General features: G+C 44.6%; 1 protein-coding gene across 1 annotated transcript in view; it reads left to right on the top strand.

The window, feature by feature from the left end:
- The window catches only part of LOC125719332 (phosphatidylinositol 4-kinase beta-like), a 34,964-nt gene that overhangs the window by 13,508 nt on the left and 4,120 nt on the right, over positions 1–17,336 (top strand). Inside the window, exons 10-17 of the mRNA XM_048994001.1 lie at positions 2,020–3,035; positions 12,708–12,935; positions 13,569–13,796; positions 14,397–14,506; positions 14,689–14,793; positions 14,968–15,091; positions 16,146–16,411; positions 16,776–16,908. Of these exons, the coding sequence (XP_048849958.1) occupies positions 2,020–3,035; positions 12,708–12,935; positions 13,569–13,796; positions 14,397–14,506; positions 14,689–14,793; positions 14,968–15,091; positions 16,146–16,411; positions 16,776–16,908 (2,210 nt within the window). The remainder of the gene's footprint in view (positions 1–2,019; positions 3,036–12,707; positions 12,936–13,568; positions 13,797–14,396; positions 14,507–14,688; positions 14,794–14,967; positions 15,092–16,145; positions 16,412–16,775; positions 16,909–17,336) is intronic.

Below are 17,336 nucleotides of genomic sequence, written 5' to 3'. Positions count from 1 at the left end.
TGGTTCTCCGCTGTTCATTAATGATAACTGTTGCATCCCACAGTTCCACAATTCACCACACATGCGTTGTGTCCCCTCAGCATAAACCTCTCTCCTTTGCCTTTGGTTACGCCCTACAACAAAAATTTATTTTAATAGGTTTTATTAAAATTGAATTTCAGTTTGCAGTCCATTTAAGTTTGTCTTTTTTCATCTTCTGAATCTGTTTAACGGGAATCCTAATGGAATTTTAAGTAGCAATGGAGTCTTGAATTACTTAACCGATTACGTAAATTAAATTGTGGTAATTATCGATATTGACTAATTATGGGCGGGGGAAATTACCATGATAAAATATTTTACCAACCTTGGTTTTGCATGAAGCTTTATTACGTTTTGAATCTTTGTTTGATCTGTCAGATCAAGAGAGCTATTTCACACAGTTGGAGAGTGTGAAATTCATGTAGCATTCAGGGGGAAGAAGACATGTTGATTTAATATCTCACAGCTTGACCCCGTCGTATGAGAGAAGGTGTCAGCGCTGATCACACGCGCAGATCTGATGGTAGGCCTGGAGACAAAGAAAGCTGCTCTTTGACACGTCAAACCTGCCAGGCAGCTTCACGCCCCTCTGCCTCTCTCCGCATGCCACGTTGCATTAGTACATGTCATTCGTCCTGCTCTGGCAATGTCAGGCCTTATTCAGTGGCTATTCTGTGAATGAATGGGTAACAGGTGTGTTCTAAAGTACAGTACATGATGGGCATTTATGGCATATCAACCTGCCTTACTGCAGCTTTTCATTCGTACTATTTTGTGCCCTGTCTAATAAACATCACTTTCACTGCTGGTTTACATTGAGATAAATACGGGCTGACAGCTTCGTTTTGTTATGCAGTACAGGCTTGCTGTGATACTGGGCTGTGTTTGACTTAAATGAATATCATCATGAATAAGTGAAACCCGGTTAAATAAGTTGCATCTTCCCTGCGGTTGCATTCAAGGTCACCTTATGCAAGTTTCCCAACCCCACTGGGAGAACATGGACCATTGTCAGTGGCTGTACACACAGCTCACTGACTCCAGTAGCTAATGGTAATAATCTTGTATCAGCGAATGGAGAGAATTAGCATAAGATCAAAAACTTTTTTTTTCATTGGACTGATTATGTGGGTAGAGAGATATTGAACGCTGTTTTTGTTTCCATTATTAAACCACTTTAGTTCAAAGTATTTTATGTAGCTCTGTCTGTTTACCCATTTATGCAGTTTATACCAAAGCAGTCTGGGTAAAGTTTCTCTAGGGTATGACCACACGCACATCAGAAATTTTGTAATCCAAAGCCCCAGTACTATGTGGTAAAACAAATTATCGTGACGTAGAGGATTGAGGCGGGAACCTTGACTCTCAAATTAAATTAAATTAAATTAAATCTATTCTTCTAATTTAATTTTTATTTTATTACATGGATGATGATATCCGTGGAAGACCAGAATCCAGAGCTGACCTCCATTTCTTGTGCTTGGCTCAGCAATTATGTTGCATTCTATATATGTATCGAAGCCAAACTAACCAGCAAGCAGGGATGTTTATGAATTTGTGTATGCTGCAAGTACTGGTCACAGTTGTGGTAATTTTGACCTGAATCATGTGCCATGAAGGGCGGTCTTGGGTGAACAGTGCTTTGTGTAGGTGTGACGTCTCTGCTCGCTTGCTTCAGGCGTTTTAGCCGGTATACATTGCAGCACATGCGCATGGGATATTTTAAAAATATATTTCCGGAATTTATTTTTAATTTTTTATGAAGAGGCTCCCATTGTACTTGGAATTCATAGAATTCCAGCTATGTGCTTAGGCACACGGGGAGGTTTTGACTGTTTTGTGAATGGACATGGTTCAGTGGAAGCACATGTGATTTAGTTTCTGTTTTCACTACTGATGAAAGCTAGGCTGTGGCAGCTTTTGTCACCACCAGGAGTAACGCGTCTTCATGATGCCAATGACCTTCCTCGCTGACTTCTCTCCCTCCCTGCCCTGCAGTGGTGCTGATTTTCTCGGCCATGGCTGACACCGACATAGCCTTCCCTCCGGCCCAGATGGAGGAGCTTCAGCTGAGCCCAACGTCCTCCTCCACCTCATCATCCTCCTGTCCTTCCTCACCCTCCACCTCCTCAACATCCTCCTCCTGCCCTGGCCACCAACATATCCGATGGGCCAGTCCCATCAGCAGTAGTAGTAGCTCTGGAAGCTTGAGAGGCAGCAGCCCCTACTTGGATGTGATCACGGAAGGACTGGCGGATCCGGAGCTGCTGATAGACCCCGAGGTGGCCAGGGTGGCCTGCCAGGAGGTCTTGCAGAAGGCCCAGCAGCTGCAGGGTGACAGCGAGCCAGTGAGCAGCTCCAGAGGGCAGGGAGTCATCAATGGGGGGTGCACAGCCGAACTGCCGGAGGTCAGGAGTGTCCAGAACCTTGAGATCTGCACGGAGCAGGAGGAGGAGGATGAGGATGAGGAAGACAGGGGGGTGCTGTTCCGGAGGGAGCCAAATGGCGCCGCCAAGCAGTCCTGGCTTCTGCGGCTGTTCGAGTCCAAGCTCTTCGATGTCTCCATGGCTATCTCCTACCTGTACAACTCCAAGGAGCCCGGCGTGCAGGCCTATATCGGCAATCGACTCTTCAGCTTCCGCCACGAAGAGGTGGACTTCTACCTGCCGCAGCTGCTCAACATGTACGTGCACATGGACGCGGAGGTGGGGGGAGCCATCCGGCCCTACGTGCTACACCGTTGCCGGCAGGGCGTGGCCTTCTCGCTGCTCTGTACCTGGCTTCTGGGAGCCCTCTCCTCCGACATGCACATCTCGGCGCAGCGGCACTCGCGGGGCGCCCGCCTGCGCCGCCTCATCCTGTCAGATGCCCTCGGGCCCACTGAGCTGAGAGACTCGTCCGCCAAAGCCTGCTCCTCGCCGTCCCGCCGCATGCATCAGCGCTCCAAATCGGATGCGACGCTCGGCAGCCTGGAAAAGACGGGCAACGGCAAGGTGGAGGGCGGACTGGAAGAGGTCAGTGATGGCTGTGCATGTAAATTATTCAGCATGATGTATTTCTGCTATCAGAGGCCCCCTGGTGTTTTCTATATTGATATAGCAAAGGAGGTAAAGGCAAATGCAGACATGGCTCCTCCTACAATGGGCCTGCTTCTCTTAAATATCCCATCAACTTAAGGGCTGTAGCAGCTGTGGCAGTTGGGGAGTATAATCATGTAACTGCAAAGTTCTAGATTTGTCCTTGTTTTGTTTGCATTGCTAGTGATGCAACTCTTTACCATTTAAATTTGCCAAATGTATGATGGAAAGTCAGTAGCTTAAGAACTGGAAATAAGCAGTGTGGTCTCTTGTGTTGTCGGGCAGGAGGTTCTGCATGTCCATCTGCATACCTACACTCAGTTTAATCTTTGGCTGCTCTCACATTTTCAATGGTGAAGGGGGGACACCGCAACCTTTCATCTGCACCCCGTGCCTCTCCCCTCATCACTCTCCCCTCTGTTGGTGTGACGCCTTTTCCTACAGCGGTATCGCAGATCTGTTTTTCTCCTGGTCTTTGCTTTCTAAAGGTTTCTTCTTGTTCCTTTACATTTTTACTCGCCTCTTATGGGGTGATTGCATCAAAGTCTTTGCAGCCTTTGACCAGCATCCCTAGAGCGTGAGCAGATTAGAGAAAGACCATGGTGGTCCGTCAGGGAGCCAGAGCAGCAGAAATTGCAGACATGTTCCTTAAACTGAGCTGCTCTGTGGGCTGAATGACTGAACACAAGGATGCAACCGCATGAGGTTCCCCCTCCTAAAGGAGGGCCTGAGAAGTGGGTTTGTAAAGCTGTTATTAGGTCACTGCTACTTGGGATTGAGTGCTCAGTGTTTCCCCTACCATTATATTAGTGGGCGCGCTGCCCCTCCCAACGGCACCTCCCGCCCCCCCTTGAAGGTCAAGTTAATTTAATTTTATTTTATTTTCTATATAGCGCCAGATCACAACAGAAGTCATTTAAGGTTACCTTTCCTATAGAACAGGTCTATACATTGTCCTTTTATTAAACAAACTAAACAGCCTTATGTTATTTATCTTATTTACACAACAGCTTGTCATTTTTGTCTCTACACGGTCGCCCATTTACAATTCTCCTCTGCTCTCTGTATCGCGCATGGCGGAGCTCCGCCCCGATGCACGTGCACAGACACGTGCACGCACACGCAGGTGAGCACACGCCCACCAGCAGACAGAGAGCGCGTCGGAAAATGTCACATCAACCACCTGAAAGCAGACAAAAATATCTGCATTTTTTTGACTTGTCATTACATGAACACCATGAATCAGTGTCCGTCTGCCCCCCCCCCCCCCCTTATGAGAACCAAACACACTTCTCCCCACCAAACCTAAGGGAAAGACTGGTGCTTTACTGAGTTTCTTCTCTCTGTGACTCATAGTCTCATCCAGCCGCCTGGGACAAAACATACCCAGAATTACAGGCAGCCTTGAATCGTTCACCTGAAAGTGAGACCTGTGGCTTTGGTGTGTTAGCTAAAACGTTGCACAGACTATAACCACACCACCTGCATTTGGGAAGGGCTCGTATTTTGGGACGGGATTTAACATCTTGGCTGCGCGGAGGTAGAGAGTTCATGATGTGCTTATGGTTAGGAGATGTCCTTGCAGTGAGCATTGGCTATGTGCGGCTTGTGATTTACGGCCAAACCTTCTCTCATTTCACATTTCTCTCACTTAATGTTTTCCTCCACTTTTGATTCACTCCGCCTCCCCGTCTGCATGATGTAATCCTCGCAAGAAACCCGTTATCACAGATCCACCAGGTGGCTTGCTGTTTGTCCATGTGGAGGGCTCCATTTTTGGCTGCCAAAGGGTGACTCCTGCTCGGTTGATTCATCTCTTGATGGAATCGAGCCACAACGAGCCAGAGAGGCAGTCATGTGACTGTACCTTGGCTCGAGTGAAATGGACTGTCCATCTTAACAAGCAGCACGGCAGACGATTTAAAGGGCTGTCTGTTTATTAAGTTGGAATATTCTGTATGGATTTATATTCAAGCAAATGTTTACTTCTGCAAACAGGGACACTTGTTCCTATATAGGTCTCTCACAATGAAGCTTTTTGTAAGGATATGCTTATAAGGATGTGCTTCTTGGCCGGATGGTAAAGGCTGTTTGTTAATTTAATCAATTTGTCTTTTAAGCAGTCAGCGCCTGTTAATTTTCATGGGTATCAGAGTTGTTCTTGGATATCAGAGAATTTGGATTGTCTCCTGTTTTATCCCTGTGGTCAAAGCAATGTTCCAGACTAAGCATCAGAACAGCCTTTTGGCTTGTGGGAGGAACCCCCCGCCCCAGTCACCTTGGGTGCATCTTCTCTCCCTCCTTTTCTCTCCCTCTCTCTTATCCCAGAGTCCGCAGCTGTGTGTTTGGTTCCCATCTGCCGTTTTAAGCTCCACAACATCTAAACATCCCGAATTATTCGGCTATAAGTAGTACACTGGCTAAGACCACACACTCGTGACTTGAAAGGTTACCGCTTTAGATTTCCGGAAGGGGCTTTAATGCAGGAACCCAAAGCCAAGGTACATAACCCGCTGTGATGTTGTCAAATATCCTGTTGTGTAAATGTCTAAAAAATCTAGGGTGGTTTTCATAAATCAGCTGAACAGGTACATATAATATAAATGCTATTAGTGTTGTGAGGAAACTCAAATCCTCCATATTGGTCGCAGATACTTTCCCTTTTTATTTAGCCTATCTGCTTGTGTTTCCTTTTGGAAAGTGGAACTGGTTGGTGCTGTATTCATTTTGGGGAGCAGCATGTGGCTCAGTGGGCTAAGCCTGTGTGCCTGTAATCAGAAGGTCGCAGGTTCAAACCCAGCATCAGCCTGTGGCTGAGCAAGGCCCTTAACCCCCAGCTCCCTGGGCGCCGCTACGGGTGGCAGCCCTTCGCAGACAACTTCCTCTATGAAAAAAGAGGAAGTTGTGGGAGGCGTAAAGACAATTTCCCTACGGGGACATTAAAAGTATCGATTTATTATTATTATTATTATTATTATTATTGGTCCTGTCTCCTCACTTGCAGCTTCTGCTCTGCCAAAATTCTTAATGTCTTCATGAAATGGGCTTCTGGTTGGACCTCGCCCTCCACAGTACAGTTGCCATGACCGCTTAATCGGGCATTTGCAACGACATGCTGTATGCATTTGTGAGTAAGTCATTTAGCGGCGATCAGGCCAGTGTAGCCTGTTGTGTATTTGGCCTGGAAAAAAACTGTGGTACCATTTTTTTTTGCCGCTGGGTACTGGATATTTCAGCATCTGAAGATAACTTGGTATTTTGCTGCTGGTATTTAACAACAACAAACATGATTATGGCATTATGTTAGTCTGTTTTGGTTTACTGTTGACCAGGAAGTCCCTGCTGTTGTCAGCTGATCTGTGTTTATCTTGGGCAGGTAGCTGGGAATTTGTTTGCTTTCAAGCTGCTACAAGTACCAGCCAGACGCATCTATCGCAAAGTGAGGTTTGCCGGTTAGCTAGATAACTTGCCAGATTTAAGGTACTCTAGGTGAAATGGACTTTATCTTTGTTCTCTTGCATTTCGCCTAGAGTACCTTACATCTGAGAAGTTATCTGGCTAAACATGATATCCTGCTTTATGATACAGGCCTCAGGAAATGAACCATTTGCGTACTGGAGTTTAGGCCGAGAGGAGTTATACCGTGATGCAGCATTGTACAATATTTTAAAAGGTCCCAGGGTTTTACTTGTATAGGATGATAGTCCATCATAGAGACTGCGCACACACCAGCTTTTCTAAACCCCATGTTTCGCACGCACTGGCAAACCTGAAGCTGGAATATGGGACCACTTTGTTACTGCTGAGCCAGCACACTGACCATGGCCTAAAAAAGGTGCCTTTGGAACAAAAGTGAGCATTCATTGTGACCAGAATGAACATCCTTTGATCGTTTTTGCTATTGGGCAGTAGAACCTGTGGGCTTTCTGGGTTGACGTGGGCCCTTTTCTGGGGAACCCTGGGATCAGCAGAGGAAGTGGGAGAGACCCTCTGCTTCTCTAGCCTTGTGGGTGTGAGAGTCTGCTGCGGACAGATGGTTGTGCTCAATGCAGCATGAAGACCATCAACACCCACTAGAATTGTGGGCTGTCATTGACCAATAAATTCCCAGATATCTCTGTTTAGTTTCTTGTGTCTCCCGCTGCTCGGCTTTAATCGCACCCCCACCCAGGACCTGCTGTTCTGTTATGAAAGCCCTGGAATTTTTCTAGAAGCCCCCATCTCACTGCTGCATTTTCTCCCTGGTCGTGGGCTTAACCCTGGAATGAATCCAAACATCAATCCATCCAGATGTGCAAACGTTGGTCATGCTTTTTTAAGATTGAGAATCAAGATGTTGAACGCGACTCTCTTGATCTGTCTTCATTTCAAGTTGGCCTGTGTTCTGAAACTGTTTAGGCTTAATTTAATAATAAATACCATTAAATCTTAAACACTAAGTGTTTGCTTCAGCTTTCCACTGCTTTTTCGTTTAGTTTTTTTGTCTAGTGCTCTGTTTCTTTAGAAACTAGTTTCTGTTTCCGCACTGGGGTTTAGGTGGCACTGTGGCTTAGTTACCTGCCGTGTTGCTGTGGTACTGCAGAGTGCCTGCCAGCTGGTTTGGCCTTCTCCCACTCTTCTTATTGGATGGGCATTAGGTGTGGGCTGTGTACCCAGTTTTGAACCCCTGGTGACACATGATTCAACTTTGACCAGAGACTAGCCATAAATAATAGACAGTAGCCCTTATCTCTATCTGCTGATCTTTTGAACTGGTTGTGAACCAGTACCCCTGTATATAAGTGTTAACTTTTAGGTTGCACTTGTTTCGCATTTTCTCTAGAGGACTTATTTGCTTTTCATTTGGTTTTGCTGCCAGACTTGCCATCTTAGTGACAGGATCCACAGTACTGTACTGTCCTGTGTTTTGCCACAGTTATTTCGTTGGGCAGGGAGTGAGCGACAACCCTATTTGCCAGGGTCACAGCAAAAGTATTCTTTGTGCAAATGAGTAAATCATCATGTTGTCTGTGTGTGTGTGTGTGTGTGTGTGTGTGTGTGTGAACCAGCAATGCCTCCCAGTGGGTACCTGGAAGAGAATAGGCCCTAGGATCCCCTGCAACCCCCTTCCATTAAAAAAAGAAAAAAACCAACTCTAGAATTAGGACGTAGACTGTTATGGAAAATGGAAGTACAGTATACCCTCTGCAGATATTGACGATTGGCCAAATTTTATAATTACAGAATCTCTATCATGTGACATGCTAGTTACCAGGCTTTCTTCATTTTCGATAGTTAAAGCTGTGTAAGAAGGCACACGATGATGATTTGTTGCATAGCAATATGTGCACTGGTGAAGGCCTAAAGGCCTCTCTCTGTCGAACTCTGAATAACAACTAAGGGGTGATCTACACAAGAGAGTTTGCAGATGTGGGTGAGATGGAGATGGCCTTAGAAATGGTGCAGCAACATGTTGTAAATATGAAGAGAATAACAATGAAAAGCCAAGACACCTACTTCAGTACTTTCAGCGAGCTACATTCACCGGAATGCATTCAAATCTGCAATTTGAGCATGTCCATGGATTTGTTCATTCCTCATCCATTGCATTGTTTCATTCAATGAAAATGGACGCTTTCACACTGAAGTTCTGGAATCTGATTCCTGGTTGTAAGTCCCTCAGCTGTCTCGACCGAGAACTTTTGCAGTTCTTGGCCACTTTCATGTGTCACTTGCACATCGCACAACAGGAACTGGGACCTTTATGCTAAATAAGCTAAGGAGCTTGTGAGTTAAACTTCACACTTGCCAGCCCAAAACAAGGATGAACAAGTTGTTTTGTTCATTATTTATCAGTTACTTGGGGATTTTTTTTTTTATCAAAACAGGACACAGCCTTTTTGTATTTTATTTATACGGCCTATGGCATGTTTATAATGCATTATTAAATCTGGCCCACAAATTTGTTTTTATTCTGTGGAAAAGGAAAGATTAATGTAACATTATTCTGCTAAGGAGCGCTGGCACTGGCGATGTTAGACAAAAGTCTATCAGTTATCTATTGAATTTTCCGATGCAAAAATATGGAGAAGCAAGCAAAAAGATATTCATTGATGCATTACATCTCTTTTCCCCACACTTATGCAGAACTTCCAAGTTACTGTCGGTGCTTGTGGTCAACCAAATCAGAAAGTTATTGTTGTAAACACCTCTACAGTAGGCTGTGTTTGAACAAAAAGTCTGGAGTAGGTACTAAAAAAGCAATCCGGGACTCCCTCCAAAGAACTACAAAATAGTCCTTGGTTTCGGAAAAAGGTTTTGGTTCCAGAAAAAAGTTCCTGTGATGTGAAAGCGCTCTGTATGGCCATGCAAGAATGAGCAATATGCTGTAGTCTTGGAGGTGGCCTCATCAAAGGAATTTATCTGTATGGATCAAAGAAAAAGCAAAATGGAAAAGTGTGTGAAGAACGTGAACTACCCTGAAGCAAGTTGACATTTTCGTTTTGCAACTAAAACCTTTGCTTCTTTTGTAAGAAAATTTGTGCAGACGAATCTGACCTGGATGGCTAAAGATAAGCCTCAGTTGATCGGTGACTGTGGTCTCCCTTCTTTCACGAGACTGTCCCAGTCCAGTTACAGATTGGTCAAACTCTTACGACAGACAACACCAGATTAATATTTATAAAGTAAGAAAAACAAAAAAGTAAAGTTGTCAGCAACATAGAGCAAACCAAGATGAGAATTTGCCAACTCAACAGTTGTTAGTTGTTTTGAAATGTTACAGGAGGTTGCCTCTCACAGTCAGAACCATTCCCCAAAAGGCAAAACTGAAGGCCTTGTACGTGTTTCACCCACCTGATGTTGGGAAGTTGCGTTATCAGCTGGAACTGTCATGGTTTTAAAGTGAATTTTGTTGAACAACAGTGCTTGGCTACAGTTCTTAATCCTCATGCCTTTTGTCTCCTGAAATCATCAAATATTTCTGCATCTCTATGTCGTATAGAATTTTTTTTGCAGTAGCTTTAATTCAAACAACATGCATGCTGCTGGTGGCACAGCAGTCTTGGTAAGATGATACACAAGCCCATCATGATTTGTGGTTCTACATCTGTGACACACCAAGACTTGGTTACCTTGTTAGCCAGTTGGCATCCATCTGGATCTTTATGGAGGAATTTAACAGTCATGATCCACTGTGGGGTAGCAATCACTGCAACACTAAGGGCAAGGGAGAAAATTGTATTGTTAACCATGTGTTATGTTTGTTATATAATGCTTCTCACGCTTAAATAGACAGACAGAAAGATAGGTAGGTAGGTAGTTTGTGTTTATTTATTTATTTGTCCATCCCAATGGAAATTTACTTGCCTGTACTCAGGACCTCCATGGAACTTTATTGAGAAATTCATGGAACTATCTGTGACTAACCTACAAAGTTCAGTGTAAGTAGGGAACAGGCATGCAGAGTAATTAATGAAACGGAGATATAGATCGCAGACGGTAACCTCTAGTGCACCAGAAAAAAAGGTTTGGAATTTGATCTTCAGGATGAAAGGAGAGCAAGTTTGAGAATCAATGCTGCATATTAAATAACAGGACATGCTGGTAACCACTAAAGAAATGACAAACAAACTAGCAGAGATTTTTAACCAGTCATTTACCAATGAAAAGCTCTTGCTGTCTTTGTATAGATGGAATTACACTGCATTTGGGCCAGATAAAATTAATTCCCAATTTCTTTAAATACTTCATACTGTTTTGTCACTCCCCAAATATTTAATCTGTTTAGTTATCAGGAAATATACTGCTTTCCTCTTAAAATGTAATAATGATACTTGTGCCTAAGCCAGGCAAGGGTCAGACTGACCTAATAATTACTAATAATGCCCAACAGGAATTAGTTATCAATGTAAAGACAAGGAGAGGTTGGATAATGATCGCCCTATTTGTCTCTAGTCTAATAATCAGATAAGTCAATTCCTGAGTGGCTTTAGATGAGGAAGAATTACTCTGGACCATCTCATTAGTTTGGAAACGTATGTACATGTATGATGCTTTTAGGTTTAAGTGAAAACCTTCATGAAATCAACCTGATTGTTCGTAGTACAGTAATAATTGGCTTCAAATGTTGCTGGGAACAGATTGCTTACACCAGGTATGCTGCCATGCCTTTTATGTCTCGCATGCCAGGGTCCTGTATATCTAAAGCACATTTTATTGAATTTGCTGTTTTCATTCAATTAGAGAAATGTTCTCCTGTAATTGTTTTAAATCATATTTTCATTGGTTAAATCGGAGGTAGTGGTAGTTTCTTATATCTAAAGCCAGCCTTAAACACCTTGTATAGAATTTCATAACTGTTTGTTTTCCTTTCTTGGGGAATTTTATCTTATTTTTATTTTGACTTTAGATACAACCTGAATATAGTGTGACACGAATAAGGCCTTAGCTGCTAGTTTAGTATTAAAAATTTACTGGAGAAAAAAACACGTTTTAGAGAGCAAAAAATTGGAGTATGTGCAAAGCAAAAAAGCTTTATTGTTGATTGATTCAACAAACAGTGAAAATGTTAATTCTCTGTAGATAAGAAGAACTTGATCGAGGGGCAAATGCTTTGAGCAAAGATGATTTATCCTCCATTTTGCTGGTGATGGGGGTCAGTCCTTGTAGGGTAGGGCCACACGCATTCACTCACGGCTCGTGGTGGGCGAGCTTTGGACAAACGCACAGATCGCAGTATGTCACGCACGGGCTCTGGCGCCAAACGGCTGCTTTGCCATACAAAGCAAAGGTACGAAGAGCAGAAGCTGTTGTCTGACTATCGCCTGCCTTGTCACTCCGTTCCGCTCAGTATGTGTCCTGCTGACATGAGTGTCACTTTCTGCATAACCTCTCGGCCTCTGTGCGTGACAACTGCTGGCCGCTGCTGTCTGTATTCCAGCTATTTTTCACTCCATGTATGTGTAGTGTCTTTTGACGGAGACATTTCTGCTTGTTAATTAATATTCCTCAAGGGAACATATGGATAAAACACAAGTTTGGTATAATAGGTGTGTCTCGGAATGTTTGTTGCTTGTAGGCTCCATTTAAGCCCCCTCCCTTTTTTTAGCTCCCATGCCTGTATACCCACCTAGTGTTCTTTCAGGGTACTGCAGTCATTTCTGTTGTTTTGTTTTGTCAGTTTTGGTAATCTGCCATGATTCCTCTGCGTTTGCTTTTTGCTCTCTCAAATAGGGGAGAAATTAAATGTGAAATGGATTAATACGTGATCAGATATAAATACACTAAACTGGATATGAGATCATTATGAGGCTTAGGAGCGGTTTGCATTTTTTTCGCGTAATGCTGTCATGAGTCATAGATGAGCTGTTTTTCTCTCATGGGGCTGGTATTAAGAGTGGTCTTCTGGTCACCAACACTAGTGCTTTCTGTTGCACATTCAGCAGCGGGGGCGGCTGTTGAGCTGATAAGTGCTTGCTTTGCTCTCGTGAGTCATGAAGACCACGATGGAAGGTCATGTTCAGAATACTGTATCTGCCTTATTTCCTCCCCCTTCCCCGGTTGGCGGTGCTTTTGGCGTACGGTCAGCGCACTGCTAATAACCCTTGACTAAATGACCTGCCTCCCCAGCCTGCCCGCCTGACTCCCCAGCGAGATTTCATCAAGTCCCTGATGGGAATCGGCAAGCGGCTGGCCACGCTGCCCACCAAGGAGCAGAAGACCCAACGGCTGGTGTCCGAGCTGTCGATGCTCAACCACAAGCTGCCGGCACGAGTCTGGCTGCCCACAGCGGCCTTTGACCACCACGTGCTCCGGGTGCCTCCCAACCAGGCCGTGGTGCTCAACTCCAAGGATAAGGTGGGCAGGGCCTGGGAGACACTCTGACGGCAGGGGACAGGCCAGCTTATTTCTGAGACTTTGATCATGCTAACAGGAGAAATGGGTTTATGAGGCTTTAGTTTCTGTTATTGGGTTGTAATCATTTGATTTAATATAATTAAAATGGGACATTTTATATTTTTGGTGTAAAGGGTGATGGGCAGACTGGGAATATTATCATCTCGTTCCATTAGGAAACTGGCTCAATCCCATTGATTGCCTGTTGCTAAAGCATCAGTGGCTAAGGGGTGCGTTTCCCAAAAGTTGCCTTTAGCAATTTATATACTTGGAACAATGCAACTGAACGGTTCCAACTATGTAAGTTGCTAAGATTGTTAGCAGCTACGCTTTTGGGAAATGTACCCCAGCCTGTCTTTGTTGGAGTTTGCTACGTATGTGACATCACCTGCTCATGTGATGTCAGTATGTGATGTCGTCTGTTCCAGTCGTGTTCACTTGGTTCATTGAATGAGTTAAGCCCTGCTTGGTAGTTGTATCACTGCGTGGTGCCACACCAGCTGTGTGTTTACAGTTGCTGTGTGTGTGTGTGTGTGTGTTTGTACATGTATGCGCCTGTGCGTGTGCCTGCGCACATGTATGCGGCCTTCCCAGGCGCCGTACCTGATCTACGTGGAGGTGCTGGAGTGTGAGAACCTGGAGACGTCCTGTGTGCCAAAGCGCATTCCGGAGACGCGTATCCGCTGCACGCGCTCAGAGGAGAGCCTGTCTGACTGCGTGGTGGCAGGGGAGCAGCGAACCGGAAGCTTCTCCACCGTGCCCAACTATGACAACGACGACGAGGCCTGGTCCGTCGACGACATCGGGGAGCTGCAAGTGGAGGTAGCTATGCTGATTTTGATGCTAACCCCTTTCCCCTCCTGTTTCACCATGCTTTATGGTTTTTCAAAGATATGCCGGCTGACTGTCACATGAAGTCAGTGAGTCAACCCATTTATGTCTTCCCTGATCACCCTGAGCACGAGCACTCATCACCTTCACAGCCCACATCACACTGTGTCATTCACCTGTGAACAACCATGTTGTGATGTGAATCACAAGCTTTCAAAAGGAGAAATCCCCACTCTCAAATCCCCACTGTGCTTCCCTTTTAACCTTGTTGCAGCAGAAATGAGAACTTCATCGCACTTCATTGCACCCAATGCTCCTGGGTTACTGCACCTCTGTGTCAAAGACTCTTGTAGTCCCTAATTCTGCTCCCCTGTCTGGATTTCCATCTGTGAGAAGTTACATTATTGATTGTGGCTGAGCAGGAATCAATCTGTGCCCTTTTGGCATCTAGAAGAGCAGCTGATATCCCCTGTTCGCTACGGGCAGCTCGCTACACACTCTGAATCTCAGCTGTGCTGGTTGTGTGTTTCCGAGATCCTGTACAATTGTCAATGTCAGAATGACCCCCCAGTTCTCCGGTTGTGGTTCCAGCTTCCGGACACCCACACCAACAGCTGTGACAACATCTCGCAGTTCTCCGTGGACAGTATCACCAGTCAGGAGAGCAAAGAGCCGATCTTCATCGCCGCTGGGGATATCAGGTACTGTAGGACAGAACAAATGTGTGGGGTTTCTGTATAATATCCTCTACTTTTATTCTAATTTTGTTTTTAATAAAGCAGAAAAACATCTTTGTTTTGTTGTAACAAAAATGGGGTGGGGTTATTAAGAGGGATTCCCCACAGGGATCAATGTACAAACAGCTGCTTGTGGGTGTGTCCAGGAGGCGCCTGTCCGAACAGCTGGCCCACACACCCACCTCATTTAGGAGAGACCCAGAGGATCCCTCCGCCGTGGCCCTCAAAGAACCTTGGCAGGAGAAAGTCCGGTGAGTATTTGCCGAGTCGGGATGTCTCAGCGGTCGAGACGTCTCTAGGGGCTCTCTTAAAAATTACGACCATCTGACTGGAGTTTAGTGGCGAAAAAAATGCACTTAATCGAGTCAATATGTTACAAAGCAGCCAAGGATTGCTAAGTCTTCCTCCTCATCCACATGACCCAGGCGAATACGCGAGGGCTCCCCCTATGGGCACCTCCCCAACTGGCGCTTGCTCTCAGTTATCGTCAAGTGTGGGGATGACCTTCGTCAGGAACTTCTGGCCTATCAGGTGCTGAGCCAGCTACAGGTGAGCTTTCGGGTGCCGAATCTCAGAAAAAGGACTGTAATGTTACAAGACATGATTAGTTTGGATCAGATCAGATCAACGTTATTGAACCAAGTGGGAAAATCTTCTGCATACAGCAGCAAAGATACGAAGAGCAGATGAACATACATTTACTGCAAAATAAATTGCTAAGACAGTACTCACAGTGCAAACAAATTTAAAAAGTACACAGTACACAAATAGACTCCTGAAAAATAGAATATTATGGAATATTAGTGAAGTAAATAAACATTAACTAAATAAATTAGCGGATGGTTCCTTCCGACAACCTGGCGTCTCTGCATAGGATAAGCGGTTATGCAAAATGGACTGTGCAAAGGTTGTGGGCCGTCAAAGAAAATGTTTAGTGCTCTTTATCTGGGTAGTAAGTGTATATTCGCTCAAAAAAAAAACACAGTTTAACATTAGAATATATGCAGATTAACAGCAATGAAAAAACTTACAAGAATTTCTTCTCTTCTCCAAAAAGTTACCGATATCTTGCTGGATTGCTGGATGAACATCGCTTCGACTCCCAAAGCTCTCTGCATGGGAATCGCAGCCATTCCATAATGTATATTAACTAAAATTTCACCACAAGCTCACGTAATTCATTAATTTAGTTAGTTTACAAAAGTCAGTGAGGTGTTGATTAGCTATAGGAGGTGCGTCAAGTAAAAAAAAAAAAAATACATGAGTGTATTGGATGGTTGCTGCAAACACTGTGTTGACTTTAGGGGAGGTTTTGAAGTGACTAAGCTGGAATGCTTTGACAGACATAATATAATATGATTCTAAACCAACATGAAGGTCATTTGAACATCGTTTTCCTTGACGGTCTAAGACTTTTGGACAGCACTGTATGTGCAATTAAAAAACATCTACAGCACTGACCATCTTACCTTCTAATTGGAATACATTTGTGAAACTTTAGTACTTCGGTTAACAGTGAAGGCTCTGAGGGTGCTTGTATGTTTTTGGCAAATTAACAGGTGTTGAACCGATCATTGACTCTGTGCTGCTTTTGTATATGCAGTCGATCTGGGAGCAGGAGCGAGTCCCTCTGTGGATCAAGCCCTACAAGATCCTGGTGATCTCCTCGGACAGCGGCATGATCGAGCCGGTGGTGAACGCCGTGTCCATCCACCAGGTGAAGAAGCAGAGCCAGCTGTCGCTGCTGGATTACTTCCTGCAGGAGCACGGCAGCTACACCACCGAGGCCTTCCTCAGCGCGCAGCGCAACTTCGTGCAGAGCTGTGCCGGCTACTGCCTCATCTGCTACCTGCTGCAGGTCAAGGACAGGTTAGCGTTGGCATCCTTTTCTGTCATTTGTCACTCTTGCTACTCCCACTTCTGAAGGTGGGGGGACTTAAGAGGTGTCATAATTCATACAGAGTAGCCAACCTTATTAGCCAATGATATGTATGGAATCGGTGAGTGACAGGGGATGGGGCACTCTGGGAGCCAATCAGCTTTGAGCTGAGGCCAGTGCTCCTGTGGCCCCACCCCTGTATACACCCTTGTTCTCAAGGTCTCTTCCCTGCAACACCGTCCATCTCTTTCATTTCTACGTCTGTCCTTTTTTGCTGCTGCTGATCTCCTTTTTGGTGGTCCTGCCCGCCTATCCGTTCTGCATTTGTCTCGCTTACATCCCGTCTCTCCACAGACACAACGGGAACATCCTCCTGGACGCCGAGGGCCACATCATCCACATCGACTTTGGCTTCATCCTGTCCAGTTCCCCTCGCAATCTGGGCTTTGAGACGTCTGCTTTCAAACTCACCAGCGAATTCGTGGATGTGAGTCCGAGCTGAGAGCCCAACCAAACTAAAACTTTGAGAAATTACAGATCTGTGTTATAATAATCATAAATTATACATTTTCATTTATTTTTACTTAGCAGACAGCTTTGTCTGAAGCGACCTACAACTGACACAAATATTACATCACAGAAGACTTGAAGATCCACCTGCATGTCCTACATATGACTCTCCTTTACTGTTATCTAAAAATATTTATTGTATTCTCCTTGTACCATTTTATTGACTCTTTAAGAGGTTTTTAATAAAGTTCCATGAGAGGCATTTTTTTAATTTATTGAAAGGTAATCTAAGGCATCTTTATTAGATAGTTTGAACTGTTTGTAGCATTTTTATGGTTATTTCTGAACTTTTTGCCTTTTCGGTCCTTCGCTCTGTTTTAATACCCATTTATTCTCACCGTGAAT

Source organism: Brienomyrus brachyistius, chromosome 23, assembly GCF_023856365.1.
Source record: "Brienomyrus brachyistius isolate T26 chromosome 23, BBRACH_0.4, whole genome shotgun sequence".
Lineage (NCBI taxonomy): Eukaryota > Metazoa > Chordata > Actinopteri > Osteoglossiformes > Mormyridae > Brienomyrus > Brienomyrus brachyistius.
This window is presented reverse-complemented; position numbering and strand designations above follow the sequence as displayed.